The sequence below is a fragment of the Empidonax traillii genome, unplaced genomic scaffold (assembly GCF_003031625.1).
Source record: "Empidonax traillii isolate 1590-97213 ecotype Southwest subspecies unplaced genomic scaffold, ASM303162v1 scaffold294:size1087701, whole genome shotgun sequence".
Lineage (NCBI taxonomy): Eukaryota > Metazoa > Chordata > Aves > Passeriformes > Tyrannidae > Empidonax > Empidonax traillii.
Genome location: NW_020955487.1, coordinates 854,868 through 873,865, shown reverse-complemented (window position 1 = coordinate 873,865; position 18,998 = coordinate 854,868). Strand labels below are relative to the sequence as shown.

General features: G+C 38.4%; 1 protein-coding gene across 1 annotated transcript in view; it reads left to right on the top strand.

The window, feature by feature from the left end:
• ARHGAP15 (Rho GTPase activating protein 15) overlaps nucleotides 1-18,998 on the top strand; it is a 332,236-nt gene that overhangs the window by 201,977 nt on the left and 111,261 nt on the right. The window contains exon 10 of the mRNA XM_027890674.1: nucleotides 550-648. Coding sequence (XP_027746475.1) covers nucleotides 550-648 — 99 coding nt within the window. The remainder of the gene's footprint in view (nucleotides 1-549; nucleotides 649-18,998) is intronic.

Here is an 18,998-nt window from a genome sequence, read left to right as displayed (position 1 = left end):
CTTTTGTAAAGATGAAATGAAATGGTACTAAGTCCTGATGATGCAAAGCAGTGAAGCTCTTTCACTCCTACAGTACTCCATGCAAAAGTGGAACTTCCAAATGCGTGGAAGAGACAGGCCACCCAACAAGATGAGTTTCTGGGTTGGACCGGTAGCTGATATCATGTAGGATTTTGCAATCAACAGGTTAGGGAGCTGTGGCTCTAGAAGGGTCTCCAACTTTTTTGTGGCAGCTCCAAGCATATGGCCACGTTTTTTATGGCAGGTCCAGACATCTCCAAGACCAAGAAAGGTCAAGGTCATGGTGTAAGTGGCAATTGAAACTTGAATCCAGAGGGAAGTATCCAAGCGCTGGAGCAGCAGATGTTGAGGGATTTGGTTCTGTGGCAGAAGCTAATGACCACTAGGACTCAAAAAGGATTTTCTTCCGACTTTGCCTGTCCATCTTCAATATTTGAGTCTTAAATTAATAGGCAAGCTGAGAAGAGACAAAAATCCCATTACTAATAATATGCCTTAATGTATTTTCCTCTTGCTTTCCAAATCTAGATCAGATTTTTGGCTCCCACTTGCACTTGGTCTGTGAGCACGAGAAATCTACAGTTCCTCAGTTTGTAAGACTGTGCATAAAAGCTGTTGAAAGAAGAGGTGAGTACCTTATTATTTAATACCTTTTTTTTCTAATAATAATCAAAACTTTTACCTCATAACTCTGTTCAGATTTCCAGGGCAGGCAGACAGTTCAATTTGTAATATAGTTGTGAACTGATCTATATTACATCCTGTATCTTCATTTTCTTTATATGATAAGACACTAATAGCACCCATTCATGCTGATTATTCCTTATATTTTGCTTGACATGTTGTTGGTTAGTCTTTCTCTGGGTAAGTAAACGCTAAATGTCGATAAAATGTCAGTAACTTCCATTCTGAAGTCTCTGGTGAATGTAATGCCAATACCTTTTTCTATGTCCTGAATTTTATTCAGCCAAAATAAATGTTATTCTAGTGTGGCCATTTTTTTTATTTTTTTTTTTTTTAATAATGAGTGCAGGTGTCTAATTTTTACAGTTCTCTTAAAAGTCATGGTATTGTAAAACTATTGGAAAGAGTATCCATCCTCATTACAAGTTTTGATTAATAAGAAGGATTCTCATAGTATAAAAAAGATGTACTTAGCACCTTTGCCTGCCTTCCTTTCTGCAGGGTGTATCTTCTCTCACTGAAGGTCATTTTCTTTGGAAGGTACATGCGGTAGATGCAGAATCTTAAAATGTATTGTATAAAAATGTGAGGCTTCATCACCATCTGTTACAAGTTTACAACTTGTTCCAGGGATCTGGGGAAACATATATCTTGCAAAAGATAGAAAATTTATTTTCAGAATAAGGCTGGGTGAACCCATTGTCACTGCCATATACTGGAGTCTCAGAACAAGAGAACCCATGAAAAATAAAAAGATACTTAGAGCGTTATCCGCAAAGGAAAAAGCTATTATAATTCCGCCATTGTTACCTGGTTTTATAGTGAAAGGTGCAATAAAACTACCCTGGAGTTTCAAACTCAGGGAAATTCATGCTTTAATTATACAGCAAAGAGAGCACTGGGTTATTATTACTCCCAGAATGATTGGCGGGAAGTCAGAGACTGAAACAAACCGGAGATTGTTCGGTAGGGGGAGATAGTAGCATTGGGTTTTTTTTGGAGGGAGGCTGGAGGCTGGATAAAGAAAGGGGAGAAACGTGTGAAGTGACTATTAATAGAGGAGGAATTGTGAGGAGAAATTCAGAACATGAAAAGGAAAGGCAGAGATTAGATTGTAAAAATGCCACACCGTGCAGAGCGTGTCTAAAGGACCGCTTGGTTACGATCCCAGCACAAGTTCTCCAAAAGGTGCACTGGATATTTCATAGATGTTTTGTGGCATCTGACCGCTCCTCCCAGGAAAAGTGAGGTCTTCACTGCTGAACTGTTATAGAAAAATCCAAGAAACATAGTTACATGTTGGCTGTCGGTGTGATTGTCAAAAAAATGTTCACATTAGAAATTAAACGTATCACCGTTTCTTCAGAGGAGTTTGTCCTTACAAGAATTGCATTGCTGTTCTTGTGTTTCCTTCAAACTTGCTGTGACTTAGAGAAGTCTACCCCTTTTAGTCAGTCTAACATGTAAATAGAAGCTAATCACATGGCATGAGATAAAAATTTCACTTTATCACTCTATTTATGAGTTTATATTTGATACGCAGTTTTTTTCTATTATCGTTTTCTTGGATTAACATGCTTGCATTTGCTCACATTCTATTTACTCAAAGTGTTGTTTTTACTAAGTTCTGGCATAAACTATCTCAGGACAGCAGTAATTTATGTGAAGCTAAGTCCAATGTTTATGCAAGCTTCTGATGACATTTTATACCGGGGTTGGTATTAGGAAGCAGTATGTGGAGGTGCCAAGTCTCCCGGCATGGCTGAGACTCAACAGATCTGAAGCCCTCCTCTTAATGGCCAGATATGCCTCCAGCCAAGATACTCAACTGCAGAGTCATGGGAAATACTTATGTACCAATTATGGGAAAGGCACATTTAATGAAAACTGTATGTTTACTTTCATAGTCTTAGTAAGATGGCCTAGATACTCGGTACAGCTGGCATATTGGCTGGGCTAGAAAAGCTTTTTTTTTTCCTATTTAGAAAATATATCATCTACATACTGTAACTGTACCAAAAATGTTACTTGCGTGCTTCGCTTAAGATAAAGGATTATCAGGAAAAATAAGACCTTAGCAGACCATCCCTAAATGTTACTTACAAAACATTCATACTTCACTGAACGGTTGTGTTCTTAGTTATCAGCTCATGGATTTAATTATTATTCACCTACTGATTTTCTGTTTGTTTTTCTGATTTTTTAAAGCATTATCACTATGCACAGAAAGAAAGTCTTGCAGGGATCTGAATAAACCATATTAATTAGTATATTTTCCTGTGTAGACCAGGTTGCACACAATAGCCAACTGTAGCAATATTCTCCCACAGAATAAAAATGTGGAGGTTGTCATTAACCATTGGCAAGATTTCCTGTTTAGTTACACTATTTTGAAACAAATATCAAAAGAATATTTCTTCTGCTATTATTCTCCTGTAACTTAGATCAGATTTTGGTAATTTATTCCCTAGTTTTTTTCTTTATCATTTCAGGACATGGGTGCTTTGTAAGGTCTGATCTAAAAAAATCTCACAGCATAACACATATTTATCTATTCAACAAGAATTCACTTGTGAATGTGAAAAAAATGGGTGAATTCCATTTTTTTCAGCCTCTTTTAGTATTTTTAGTTACTGAAGTAGGACCAAGAAGCAGCAGGTCTTTCTCCATTTTCTCAGCCATCTTGCATAGCTGACAGTGGAGTTTAATTAAAAAAAGCAATAGAAAAGTGCCTGTTCCTGGAAACCTGAAAGGCAATTGTCATGTTTAATTTTTATTTTTTTTAAGCAAGCTCATGTTGTTTTTTTTTTTTCCTTCATTCTTCCTGTACTTATGAATTACTGATAATAATTACTGAATTATTCATTCATAATTTTTTATGAACTTCTAGTCGCAGTTATTGAGCTGTCCAGACCTGTGTCACTGTAGTCAACAGTAACTGGGCCAAGAGTGCTGTAGCCTTCGTGTCTCATGCAATATCCAATATAGAAAAATCTCCCCTGTCTGTGGTGTAACCTGGTGAGGACAAGAGAATTATTTTGTACCATGCAGCAATCAGACTGAAGTAATACAGTGGATACTCAATATTCTCCAGCATTTCTTCATTTTCTACTTTCTCAGGGAGTTCAAGGAAAAGTTTTTCCTGGAACAGCATATTCCTTGATTTTTCAGTGTCTTCTTTTTATTTTCCATCCTTACTTACCTTGGATAGACCTCAGGCTGTTAACCTGCCTTTTTCAGTCTATAGTCCTGTATTTCATTCTGTATTCAATCTGCTTTTTCTTCTCCCTGGGAAGCATCTGACAGGTAGCACCAACCCTGAGCTGGGCAGTGCAGAGAGGAAAGCCTGGGACAATCCTCCCAGTGCACTATAACTCACATGCTGAGCACTCCTGCCAAGGGTGGGGCCCATTGCAGGACTTTTTGGTGTTTCTAGGCCAGATATTATTTCCAGTCATTTCTGGAGTCACCTATTTATTTTGTTATCCATGACCCTTTAAAACTCTTGGCTGTCTTTTTTTTTTCCTTTTTTTTTTTTTTAAATATGAGAAAGGCATGAGTAGAACGCATTAAAAAAAAATAAAAATATCAGTCTGTGTTGTACCTAAACAACATGCCATCCAGAACTTCTCATAGTAGTGTTTTATCGTGTGAAAACAGTCTGATACTAAACTCTTTTCCAGGGAAGATCATTTGTCTGTGTGTCTAATGACAGAGTAAATGAACACCCCGAGCAGTCCGTATCCTAAACGTATCGAGGGTATCCAGTGTGGCTTAGGATTTGTAAAGAAATACACTCCTAATGCTCCAGGGACATATAATTTAACTTTCATCTCTCTTTTGAAACATCCTTCATTTTCTCCCCTCCATTCCCAAATCCAAGTTAGTGCTCTCGAATCAGCCTAAATGACTTGAAAAATGACACTGCGGCTGGCAAAGCTGGTGATTTCAGGTACCGTTCCCACTCAGAGCTGGACGTTGCAGATACTGTTTTCTGTTGCTTTTCTTGGAGCACAGGATGCTCTGACAGGAACGATACACAAAATTACATATTTGATTCAATGCCTAAAAGCCACCCTGGGATCCATAACCTTGCTTAAAGATTTAAGAAAGACCTTTAGTCCACTTCTGAGAAGGTTCTTAGCTTAGAAAACTTTATCTTTCAACTTTACTTCTTAGCAGCTGTTATGTTTTTTTGCTGTCGTTTGTTTGACAGGATCCAGTTATAGGTTCCGATGTCTGTTTAAAGAAACAGGGAGGTTGTTGGCTTTAAAATTCCCTTACTGCTTGTGTGTTCAACATTTTCCCAGGCTTTTCTACATAGTTTGCCAAGTAAAGGGACTGACCTTTTGTAGCAAACACTTTTTCATTTCTAAATGCTCACTTTGATTTTTGTCCCATTTTATGCTCATTCCAAACTGTTTACAACCCACTAAAAATGACTGTGAATTATATGTTTGTGTAATGGATTCCTTTTGTGGTCAGAGTGGAATGTTTACTTTGAACAATTAGTTATCTTTGGGCAGATTATAGTGACCTGAAAAAAGAATGGCTAAAATTATTATAGTACCTTAACTATTTCCTTTTGTTATCTTCTCTGTTTGTCCAATGTATTATTTACTGGGTTTCATTGCTCTGAGCCTCAGCGAACAAATCATGTTAAATAAGAACAATGACAAAAAAAAACTCCTGAGTGTGGGTTTTTGGCCTGGGGGGGGGATTGATCTGCTGGGGTAGGACCAGTGAGACTTCAGAAGGGACCTTCAGGCACTTAAAGGCTGGGTGTGTAATTTTTAGAAGACATAGTTTTGCAAGAATTTTTAAGTGCTTGCTCTCAAAAATTCAGGTTTCTCATAGGCTTCAAAATTTTGACACCCCAAAGCACCTAAAACCAATACTCAGTTTGTCTTTAATTAATTTAATGTCCTTAGCTGTGCTTTGATTGTGCATAAGATCATTGCAGACATGCAGACACTCAGTCTCATACTGCAGAATATTCAGTGTTTAAGGAAGAAAATGCCTTTATGGGCAAAGATAAAGTACCTTATGGGACTTAGTAAAGAAATACAGTCATCCCAATGGAGAGAAATGAAGATAAAAATGGTATTTTAAACTACCTCACCTCCCAAATGCCATGCTGCCCTGTGACAGAAGGTTGTGTCCCTTTCATCAGTTTTATCTCTTAATCTAAAGGCTAAAGTGAAGCTAAAAGCACTTTAAAACCTATTTATAAAAAAAAAAAAAAAAAGAAAGTGATATTTCATTACCTTCTAAATCATATATCGCTTAAAAGGTAGTCAGTATTCTGTTAGAGTGTTTACACAGAGGAAAGTTCACTTATCTCAGGGAGTTAAGCAAAGAGGAAATGAGTTTTAAGAAATATAAAGTATTGTGAATATATTTATATGGCTAGGAAAAAAAATGAGTTTTTAACACAGTATAATGCAATATCATTTTCTAATGGAGGAAAACACTGTAGAAAAAATTTTAAAAGAAAACAATCCCAAACACCTCCTAAAGCTGATGACTCCCATGCTGGGATCGTTGCCTTTGGTATGGTGTAGTCAGTGGATTATAAAATAGTGAGGATGGCAGAATGTTCAGCCAAGGTATGGATTAATAACCACTGTATAAAACCCCTCAAAGCTTACAGAATGGTTTTGGTGGGGAAAGACCTCCAAGATCATTGAGTCCAACCATTAGCTCAGCACTGCCAAGCCCACCATTAAACAATATCCCCCAAGTGCCACATCTGCACAGCTTTTAAATCCCTCCAGGGATGGTGACTCCACCACCTACCTCCATCCCTATCTGCATGGTAGTTCTCACCCATATCCCATCTGTGTTCAGTAACACGCTCCTCAGGGCTGCATTTAACTTAAGCAATTTTTATCTATTTGGTTCTCAAAAATAATTCATTCCCATGCCTGAGGACCTGAGGGAGGAGGCAGGAAAGTAGAGGGTAGTTCTGCCAGAGTGTGTTCACCACCATCCTGGGGCTCCCAGTAAATGCACAGTGTTCCTGGGCTACTTCCCAGCACGGTTAGACCAAACCCATCAGCTGGTGGCACAAAGGGTTTGTTCTGGCAGGGCTTCCTTGAGAAGAAGGGAAACCTCAGGAGACCAACCTACCCTGTGCCATTTTATATTTCTGTCTGAGTGCAGGATTATTCTCCAGCAGCACTTGGCCCCTGAACGACCGCTGAAATGTATTTTACTTATGTTTTCCCTCTGTCACATCTTTCTGTCCTCAAAGCAAGAAATTCTTCATGAATAGCAGCTTATTTCCTACAAGCTCATTCACTGATCTCCAGTACTTATTTTCCTCTGGAAGAGTATTTTCCAAGCTCTTTTTTGATTCTCCCAGGCCTACACATGCTTCCTTGCTTACTCTGATATAATTTTACATACTGTTTCCAGTGGCTTTAGAATTCAGTACCCTGAAAGTACAGAGATCATGTTGCTCCACCAAATGATCTGAGCTCCCAGTTCTGCTAATTTTGTACTGTTCATTCTTTCCCACTTTGGGATAATCTATTATGCTTGGATCCAGGCACGCACTAAAAGCTAATACTTCCATGAAGAATGTGTAATTTGTACTGTTTAGCTTGTGATGAGATTCCTGAAGTCTTTTATGATTCTGTCGTGTTCCAAGGAGGCTTCTGCTCCCAACTTTTATATGCACTGAATGTAAAAGAAAAGAAAAAAAAAAAAGGGGGGGAAACAAACAAACTGCTGATAGAAAAAAAAAATTACACACACACAAAAATATCCAGCAGTTCAGCAGATAAAGCCTTTTTCAGGGAATTCTAATGGGCTGAAGAAATCTGTTTCTGAGGGCATTGAACTGTGTTTACTTTAAAGTGGCCAACGAGCATAAACTCAAACGTACAGTTGAATGCAATATAAAACAACAAAGTTCTGAGAAAAGCCCTTGAAAAAAGTTTGTGATTTAAAATGTTTGGTGCTTCCTTTTTTTTTTTTTTTTTTTTTTTTTTTTTTTTTTTTTTTTTTTTTTTTTTTTTTTTTTTTTTTTTTTTTTTTTTTTTTTAAATTCTTCTTTTGAGTAGAAATCAAGAGTGGTTGAATTTAGTGCGAACATGTTGGCAAGCTTTCCTCAACCATTTCTGTCTTCAGGCTCAGGCAATCCCGCTATAGCCACCTTTCTTAGAGTAAGAGCCAGTTAATAGTGTTGTGCAAGGTCCAAGTCAGAGTTGGCTCTGAAGGGTATTCACTCTGGGGCCTCTGTGTCTGCTAAAAAGCCACATTCTGAGTTAGAAAAAATATCAAGAAGTGTCAACAGGAAACATCACGGAAGGGCATACAAGACAAATTAGAGAAAAGGAGACAACAGCAAAAAAAAAAAAAAAATCCAACTGAAAAGAAAAAGGAATAAAAGCCTTGCAATGACAAGACACAAAAGAGAATAAATATATAATTATTTAAAAATCGGAAAACAGAGACTCTAAGTTAGCTAGAAGAAGAAAAAGCCATAAAACAGGCAGGCATTTGAAGCAGTTGTTGTCTTTGTCATAGTTACCTGATACCTGGTTCATTGATTAATCTGTTCCAGAGAAATGTATCCATTTCTTTAAAAAAAAAAAAAAAAAGGGGGGGGGGATTTGTATTTTAAGCCGTGCCAGTAACAACAAGCAGACACTCAGTGTGCACCAGAGTAACATTTACAATGCCTGGGCCAAATTCATGCCTTGTGTAATTTTATTGCTTTTACTGGAATTACACCAGAGATGAGTTTGGCCTTTTGCCTTTTTCTAGCATTGTATAATATATCTACTCGTGAACATGTAGAGGGAAACAGGGCATTTTGTCTTCTGAATTTTCCATAAAATCTTGTTCAATAGGCTTAATAAATAAAACAAACCACTTAACCTACGAAATAAAAAAGAATCAAACAATGTTTTCTAGATATTAAAATAATGTTAATACACTTTGTAAATCAAGCAGTTGACACTTGTACGCGCTGAAACAAAAAAGTCTAGAGAAATTTAAAGCCAGCTCACTGTGTGTGTTGCTTGCTTTGTGCCAAAGAGAGAATGAAGGTCCTGACATACCCCCTGGTCAGAGGCAGATTCAGGGAAGCTCACACATGAGGGCATCCACCTCCTAGCCATGAAAAAGGTAAAAAGACAGAGACAAAACTCCTCTCTTTTCCTCCTGAATAAGCCAAGGCTGTGAGGCTTTGTGCCCTGGTACAGCACAACATGCCACCACAGGCAAGGAGCTGGCAGGATTTCCACTGCAAACCCCATTTAGTCAGACTTTACAGTTCAGCCATTAATAGAACACTTTGGGCTAACACTTGACAAAATGAGTCTTAGCCTGGAGGAGTTGTTCACTCTCACACACACACAAATACACACACAAACACACTAAGTCCATCAAGTTTCTCTAAAGGAAAAAAAAAAAAAAAAAAAAAGGTGTACCTTCAGATTCTTTCAATATCTCCATTGCTTAAATATAAAGTTATGTTTTTAAAATAAAATTATGAAGGCATAATTCCACAATGCAAGCTGATCGCTTTTCCTGTGGGAAAAAACAACAAGTTACTACAACGGCACTACAATTTTTTTTAAAAAGTTTCACAGCAAGGAAAGAAAACACACTAAAAAAGAAGTTTTGCTGCCTGCATGGAACACTGTGGGGTCAGTTTAAAAAAAAAAAAAAAAGTCTCCTTTTTTTTTCTGCCTGCAATTCAAGAGAGCAAATAACTGCAGTTGTATTTTATTACTTCAATTATTTGCTGTAGCAGCTTGTGTTACATCAATGTTTAACCATATAATACCACAGTCTAATGGGATTGATACCTAAGTGAGAGAGATTGTACCAACAGGAGGAAGGCAGAGGGCAAAGGAGGAGGGCAGCATAAATAGGAGGCTTTATGTTAAGGCTTTCCCTTCTTTAAGAGAAGAATTTTTAGCTTGTTTCACCCCTCTGAAATTATGAAACTGATTTTGTTTGCAATCTAGTAACAGAATTGTCCCTAAATTGTGTGATAAAGCCCCAAGGAACTAACAAGTCTTTCAAAGGTCTCCAGTTGTATATTCACTCAGCAAGATTGTTTTATTATAATCAGGATCCACATGGATCATGGATGTAATTATATAGCAAACCGACTTCTTTTTTATCTTTTTACTCAAACAATGCTCCCTGGTTTGGGAGGAATGGCATACATGTAAATGAGAGCAAAATGTGAGCACTTGGTTTCATAACACAACAGAACCATACCTCTTGGATCCTGAGCTGCTCCAGCCAGCCTGATCCAACTCTCTCCTCATGATTCCTTTATGCACTTTTTTTATGGTGTCAGAGGTGATGCATTTTAAATAACTGAAATTTCGTGAGAAAACTCATAACAAACAGATATTGCTATCAGAAACTGCTTTCTCATGCTTATTCTGCTTTGTGATGCATATAGGTTATTTCTTCCTATAATTCCTCATTTATTGAGACAAGCCTCTTTTCATCAAGACAGATGGAGACTTCTCTTTAAGGACCTGAATAGATCTTTTCTGTGGTCAGCAGTTGTTTCTTACAGCTAAGGAAATGGTTCAGTGTTCTGTTGTTTTAGGGCCTTTGGCTTTATACGTTTGAAAAAAAAAAAAATGTAAATACCCAAATTTTCTCTCAGGGTTTGTTTTAAAACAAAGAACAGGAACTTGTTCAGTTGCCCAGATTATGGGTCGTTTACAGGTGATCCTGTGGTTCTTAAAATCACCATGGAGCCCCCCAAACCAAGGGTAAGGTGATGGGTCTTCTCTGAGATGCATTCACTCAGAAGATAAGGAAGTCCCCAAAAGTCAGAAGGAGGCTATTCCATGCCCCTTTTCACCACCTCCCCAGGAAATAACTCCCCCCCACATTTCAAACCATATGTTCTGATTTGTCAGCCCTGAGCTGACATGGTGTTACGTGACGTAACACGCCAAAGTAGCTGCCACCAACCGGCTTTCCCGTGCCAGCAGCAACCACACAATGGTGTTGGAGGTACCACAGCTTTTTGTTTGCTTAGAAATGAAATAATTTTGATGAGTGTATGGTATCAGTTAGCAAGTGTTGAGTTCCTCATGGTGATACTGCTCATGTCGGCTTAAATGGAAAACGGATCAGCTCAGAAATCTTTAATAAGAAAAGTTCCTGAGCGTACTTGTAGTGATGCCCTGTGGAGCCACTAGAAGTAAAAAATCTGTCAGCATACTTGGTAGAAACTTTGTTTCATGGTTCTCTAACTCATATGATTGAGATTAAAGTGAACAAAATCTTGGCACATAGTTTGGCAGGAGAGAGGCATTCCTGTGTTTGTGTGTGTGAGACAGGGAGACAAAGAGAGGGGGAAATTTAGCAGTCACTCATTTGGTGTTAAATTATCAGGTGCTACATATTTTTAATAAACCTTAGTAGGAAGATAAGATACATCCTCCTCCACTGAAAACTGCTTTCACTTGGACTATAAACTTAACTTTGAGCAAGCTGAGCATCTCCTCTGACCACTGAAAACAAAATCATTCAAATTCTCCAGCCCAAATAAACTGCAAGCCAGACTTGAACCCAAACAGGAAGGTGGAAGGTGCTGGAAGGGTGCTCTTTAAGCAGGCAGGGTTTCCTCCCTTACCACTAAACCACAGGAGTTCACAAAACACTTTATTTAATGCCCTGATCCGTGACCTGCAGCACTGTCCTCACAGCAGTGGTTGATCTCTGGTCATCACCAGCACTGACCCAGTGACAGAGCTTTGTGCACGGGAGCACTTCTACCATCACAATATCTTTTTTTAAATTTTCAAACCCTCACAATATATGGATGTTTGAAAAGTATCTGAATTTGCACACTAGAAATGGTTCCCAATAGTGTCTTTTATTATCTGTATTTCGGTTGCAAAGTTGTATTCTGATACATCATACGTCAAAAACACAAAGCTTTCAATAAGTTTCTGTTAGAAACTTTGCAAGTGTCTTGGATGTCTCTATAGTGAATGTTATTAATAGTTATGGGAATTTTCACCAAAGAAGGAAATTAGATATGGAAAACCCTGTATGCCAACTTTGTCTTTCCAAGCCTTCAGAAATACCAGAGGGTCTATGTGAACCCTAGTAAAAGGGATGAGATTGGATTCCTACCTTCCTTACATCATTCCATGTCACAGTCAGCATTAAGATACAAAGACAATGATTCAAATCAAAATTCTTCCCCTAGCTTCAAATCTTAAAATAATTATCTGCCATGAAAATATCAAATGATACTCATATTTATGCATTTACTCCAGCCAAAATTCAGCTAACAGATATCCAGTGCATTCTATTGCCAGCAACCAGGGTTTTTCTTATGAGAAAATGTTATTATGCATTTCTTGCATGTCTCAGTTATGTTTCAGTTCTGTTACTTGTATTTCATTGAGATTTTTTTTTTTTTGCATATTTCAAAGTAGAAAGCAATTTGTTCCTTTTCAGACTATACTTAAACAACCTCTTTTGGGGAGTCCCAGAGCAATTCACATGCAAGTTTTGTGCTATTTTAGTGTAGCATATCATGGTATACATGTCAAACCATGGCATGAAAACTAAGCAATTGCTCCTGTCAGAGCAATGAGGGATGCACTAGTCTCCTAACTTTTAGTACTTATTACTCTGAAATCCAATTCAGGATTTTTATGGTTTCTGTAGATACCTTGACTGCACCATTTGCTGAATGTTTCTTTAGTGATAGTTCAGATTTTGCCCAAAATAAATGGAGGCAAAAAAAAAAAAAAGCTTTTAAGTTACCTCAACCTGTTTGGGGAAAGAAAACATAGCGGAAATGACAGGAAAAAGAAAAATAGAACTGCAGATTCCTGCAGCTAAGATGGCAAAATAAAGTGGAAAAATATGTAAGCACAATAGTTTTGTGTCCTATTAAAATTAATGTCTCTGTTGTTTCACATAGTACTGCTTAATGTCACTGTTTCATAACAACAAATATGAATTTTGCAAAAACAAGAGAATTTTACTCACTTATTAGACCGGAGATTTATCACACAAGAGAATGTGTAAGAGCATTCAGTGGAATCCTATGGTTTTCATCATTACTGTGGTTTTAAATGTGTGCAACGTACGCTGGGAAAAATACTACTAGAGGGAAATTATCTATGTATGCACATACACACACACACCTTTGTATTGTCCCATTTTTATGTTAGGCAGAGATGCAATGCTAAGAATCCAGTAAGTTGGTGTTAGATAGCTATGTTGGACTTATCTCCCAAGAGAGCCCCTGGGTTTTCCACACAGCCGTGGACTGTAACACCCAAAGGTGTCTGATAGTGTGCCTTAGGCTAAAGAATCTAATTTTCAAATGTTTTCTCCCACTTGAAGATAAAAAGCAAATGCAAAGATAGATGCCTACAGTGCAATACGAGTAAGCAAAGACCGTTGCCAGCCCCACATCAGAGCCCCAACTCTGTTTTTAGAGCAGGGTTCTGAACATTCCTCTATTAGAAACCCAGAATAGAGCTGGTCTAATTTCTAACTGCAAGACACAGATCCAGCCTTCTGTGTTATGCAACAAAACATGTACTATCAAGTGCCTTGCTGATATTTCTTTAGCCATTGTTGAATTATAACAGTTAAACTCTGTGCTGACATCCCTCCCCAGAGATGCTTAGCAGCTGGAGGACGTCCCCACAGGTGGTCAGGTGGGACCTCTTCCAGGAGACAACCTTGAGACATTTAAGATGAGCAGAGCAGAAAGTGTCAGGGTAGAAAGTAATGGATCTCTCATAGAGAAGAGTGTTGGGCCTATCTGGACTGCTCAGCTATATCTAAAACCAAAAAAAGTATGGAAGAAAGAGTCCCACGGCTTTCCATTTCTATCTTATATGTCCCTATTCTATATCTTAAATTTTCTATCCCGATAGCTATCATTAAAATAAATAAATAAATAAATAAATCTACCTCTTTGGCAACCAAAGGTGCTGCAGTCCAGAAAATGCAAACTCCTTACCCATTTTGGCTGAAGATTATGTTTGCCCACATGTACAGTTCTTCCACTTCCAACTGTTCAAAGTCCAAGAAGCAGCAGTACTAATCAGGATGGGGAGGTGACATCGCTGAGGTCTAATTTAATGTCTCACTGTTGTGACAGACAGGGAAAGATTTGTCCCCACTGTGCACTAAATTGTCTTTAAACTCAGCATTGGGAACAAGGGATGTTTGCAGAATTGTATCCACCCCTTAGCTTTTAACCACAGTTCCCATTGGTGTCAGTGGACCTGACTGGAAGTCCTATAGAGTCCTACCAGGAGAGCTGGACCCCCCAAAGTGCAATTTCCTTTAGTGTTCTGATGTTGCTCAAAAAACCACAGGCGTGGTGTTGGTGATGATGGATCCCCAAATGAAGCACAGTTCAACCAAAGTGGGAGGATTTAGCAAAATGCATAAATTTCTTGTCTGCTACTGTCTGTAACAGGCAGATCTTCGCAGTGAGCCTAAGTTGCAGCTGGCTTTTGCTGGAATGGTTTATGCTCTTGACCCTCCTCGGTTGTATAGCCAATAGGGAGTTGTCAGGCTACGTGTGTTTTTAAACTTCTCTCAGCTAAGTCAGAAATCCAAAAGCAAAATACAGCTCTCAGCAGTATCATGTGGAGTTGTGACACTCCCTGGAGGGCTCGGGGTCCATAAACCAATGAATGGATTACAATGAGGCATAAATGTAGTATTTTCATCCATGACAGATATAATCTCGAGCCTGTATTTTTCGTGTTACTTAACTCTTTCATAACGTAATGTGTGACAGAAAATGTCTTATAATGCACGTTGCAGTAAATATCAGTCAAGTATGCTTTATTGCTGAGCTCTACATGTTTCCAGAAGTTAACAGGCACAGCTGGGATATAAGAAATGGCAGTGTTGTATATATTTCTTGAACATACAAAATACCTTGGCTCTCTTCTCTCCCACCCCCCACATTACTTCCCCAGCTGTTCTGATCATGTCACACAGTGGGTGAGTTTTTCCATCGTCAGCTTCTCCTAAAACGATAACCTTTATTCAGGCTTTCATCCTCCCCAAAAATAAACTGTATTATCCACATTGTCATCACATTCAAATTAGACTATCAGAGCATCTATTGTGTGGCAGGGAATAATAGAAATAGAAGGTGGTAAACAGCCTGTTGGTAGCTGTACCTGGCAGAAAATAGTGCAGGTAACATCCACCGATTTTCCTACAAGAGACTCAAATCGCTCCTATCAATGAACACAGTGTCTTCTGACCCCAACACCAGGGAGGAAAGAATTGGAATCTGCAGATCTATGGAGGCTTGAAGGTGTTTATGTCCCAAGAGATTTCCTGGTGAAGGACCATTCAGCTTTCAAAGATTCTCAATAGTCCCAATAGACCTCTTATAAAATCACAGAATGGTTTGGGCTGGAAAACAGCTTACAGATCATCTTGTTCCAACCCCTCCCTCCCATGGGCAGGACACCTTCCAGTAGACCAGGTTGCTCCAAGCCTGGTCCAAGCTGGCCTTGAACACTTCCAGGGATGGAGCATCCACTAATTCTCTGGGCAATCAATTCCAGCGTCTCACCACCCCTGATTAGTCTTGGTTAAGCATAAAAAAAATGCACCTCATAAAGTAGCAGAGAACCAGAGAAATCTTATTTTATTTCAGATGAATTAAGGATCAGCCAGAATGGACCTTCTAACCTGTGTGTGAGAAGCAGTAACTGCAGCAGATGAGAGAGAAGTGGTGAAGGAGATATTACAAGAGAAAACAAACAAGCATACAAAAAATAAATAAACATTCCCAAAATTAAATACTTATGTGGTACAGAGAGAGAATGGCTACTTTCAAACATTTGGTAATTTCAGATATTATACTGTGTTGCATGAAGGATGACAATGTTATTTCCTTTTAAACTGCCATTCCTTTTAAACCAGCAAGCTGTTGGGGGTGTGTGTACTTGAGTCTGTATTCGGTAGGGATTTTTTTCTCCTTTAGCATAAACCTTGTTGATTTTAAAAGTGAACAAAGATGAATCAGGTGGTAAATGTATTCATGTAATCATTTTCATTAATAAGCTGTTATAAATAATAGAGGGAAGGTTTTAAGTGTATAATTCTCTGTCGCACAATTGAGATTTTTCCACATCTTCAGCAGTAAGTTAATTAGAATCACCTGCATTTTCTTGGGCGGACACCAAATGGATTGCAAACAAAAACAGATTAAAATAGCTGTAGCTCATGGCATACAGATGACAAGATTCACAAAGAGGACAATCAGGCAATGAAAACCTCCTCTTTTTCAAACATTTTTAAAGGAAATTCAGCTCTTGTGAGTCGCTGTAAAAAGACGTTTGTAAGTGTTTCGCTGAAAGACTAGAATGGCTTTGTTTCTGATCCCATGATGAGTGAAAGAAATGTTTAAGAAAGATCACTTTACAGAGAGATTCAGACTGAAATGTGATGACTGTGATTCAAGCCAAGCCAAAAATTACAGCTCAGAATTAAAGGGGATGGACGTGGCTTGGGAATCCATTTTCCCACATTCCTGAATCTCAATCATCCCAGCCAATGTTTAAAAGAAAATACAGTGGAAAGCAATGAGGTCACTTTGTTTAGCTGCAAGAAGTGGGACCAGCAGAATGGCAAAAGTATATATTGGAGGTAACAGCAAAATTACAGTGAGCACGCTGCATTCATTCAAAACAAATAGTTTCAAAGCTTAGTTTTGCTTCTTGTTACAGGCAGCCTTCTGAGTCAGTCTTGTAGTTCCTGGGGCTTTTAAACCATAAACTTCTTGAATGTCAAAGCACAGCACAATAGAGAAGAAGAGGAAGGCATAGCAAGCTTGATTTGGGCATTAAACAGCAGCCCCGCGTAGCAGTGAACTGTGTGCTCATTTAAATTACACTTGCTTTGTACTGTCGCTGCCCTTATTTATTTGTATATAAATATCTAAGTAGAAATTCTACCATCAAGTGATGTGAAACAAAATAAAGTGTATCATCCATCATATTCACTTGTTACTTATTCTCAGGATGTAATGCTCATATTCAGTGTTGTAATTGCTTCCATTAAACAGTTTCTACAGGGTCTTGAAAACAATAAGATCTTAGTCAAGCTTTTCTCCTTTCATTGCATCTTGGAGTTATTACTGCAAGAAAAAATGAGATTCTCTTTTTATGTAGGAATGCCCCTCATCTTCTTGATATTATTGCAGTCAAACATAGAATTATTTCTTGTTAGCTAATTTCCTAAAGAGATTCACCAAACCTCATGTCAGACACCTCCAACAGAGCCATTTCGTAGCCTGTTAAGAACCAGCACAATTTTAAGTCTCCTTTCTTTTCCCCTCTGTCTCTGCCTTTACTAAATTCTAAAGCAGTGTTGGATTTCTACTGATCATAGAATAAAGAAAATCTTGTTCATGATACCTTGCATTTCAGGCTTGTCTGTCACAGGTCCTTCAGCTGGGCAGTGCTGGTTGGGAGTCTTCAAATCACATGAAATGTGCTGATGGAGAGGAAATTTCTCCATCCTCTCTTTACTATGAAGCAATCATATATAATGCTTCACGTTACTTGCTTTGCAACCGAGTGCTGTGCTCTACTAGAAATCCTATTTGTAGCCCATGAAGAAGTTCAATCTCTTCCCTGTTTCTTTGATACTCTTTTATAATCCAAGAGATCATGTTAGTCCTCTTTGTTGTAGCACTGAGCTCAGAGATTATGTTCAGCTATTTATTTAAAGTAAACCTCAAGTCCTTTGTATCCCACATCCAGAGTACACCACGTACCCCGTGTTTCTCCATACAAAACCTTGTTTTGCCAAACTGAGGCCATTTAAGGCAGTAGTTCAGCTCTCCTGTAACTTTACCTGTCCTTCTCATCCATTAATATCTCTCTGGTCTTTGTGTCATCTGCATATTTTGCCAAGAGAATTTTTTTTTCTCGTTGTCCATCTCTGATAGAGGTATTCGGTGGCACTGGACTGGAGAGCTCCAGTCTCAAGAGCCAGTTATGACCTTGCTAACTGATATCTCCCATTAACTACCACATTTTGAGATCTGTCATTGGGCCAGTTTTTAATCCATGTAATATATGCCCAGTTAATTCTATAAAATGCAAGTGCTTTAATCCAAATGTCATGTGGTGCTAAGACAAAAGCCACACAGAAGGCCAAATATACTATTTCAACACTATTGCCTTCATCAACCAGACCTGTCAAAAATTTAGTCCTATCAAGAAAATGCAACAAGTTTTTTAGACAAATCCCTATCAAAAAATGAAACTATTTTTCTAGACAAAGGCCTGATTTCCATGAGACTGTGATGGTTGGGATTAATGATATTTTGCTATGAATTATTTGTTCAGAGTGTCCTGAATTAATAATTTAGGTAGGCTGTCTGAGGTCAGTCTAGCCAGCCTCCAAGAGCATCCCTCCTACTGCTTTTACCATATCAGAACAGCTCTTCAGCTTAGTCGCTTACCAATATTTCTCTTTATTTTATTTGCAAATAAGAGACACAAGCATATCATGGGCACCAGTGAAAACAGATCTTTTTACATCAGTGATTATGGTTTTGTCCTTCAGATTGACTTCCAGTATCATGCCCTGTTTGGTCTCCCAAGTTTGTTTATCCTCTGTCTGTTAGAACTATTTAACATGACATTTGCATTGCACCCACTTCCCTGGTAGCAAAGTACCTTCCCTGGTCAAGGATATCAGATGCTTGCTGGGATGTTCTTTTAAGCCTTAAAATGTGATCCTTTGCTGGGAGGAGTACAAGAAGGGGTAGTTCTGGCAACCAAAGCAGCAGTTTTGTTCCAGCAGAGCAGAGCCAATCCCGGTGTTGGCCTCTGGCACCGCTCTGGGAGCTTTAGGGCATTTTCAACCCCACCCATTGCCACACCAAAAAGCAGGACAGAGATGTCAGCAGCACTGTCGGTGCTGTAACTCAAATTTGCTTCATTGTTCTCATCATCTTCACCTCTGATTTCCATGGCATCAGACAAAAATGTTATTTTCGCATCCACATTCACCTGAAAATCTCTGGGTATATTTTATCACCCGACACAGACACAGTATTTTTAATATCAAATTTTAACAGGACAAGTTTATTCTTTGCTACTCTTTATGATATTCCTGCTCTTGGCATACAAAAACTTATCCTTTTGCAAATTTGTTACTTTTGTTGCACATTGTTTTTTGTTTTTCTCATAACATGATCTTGACATGGGTATATTTGCTGCATTCACTCCCTTCTGCTTCTTTGAACGGCTTCTTGCCTCACTTTT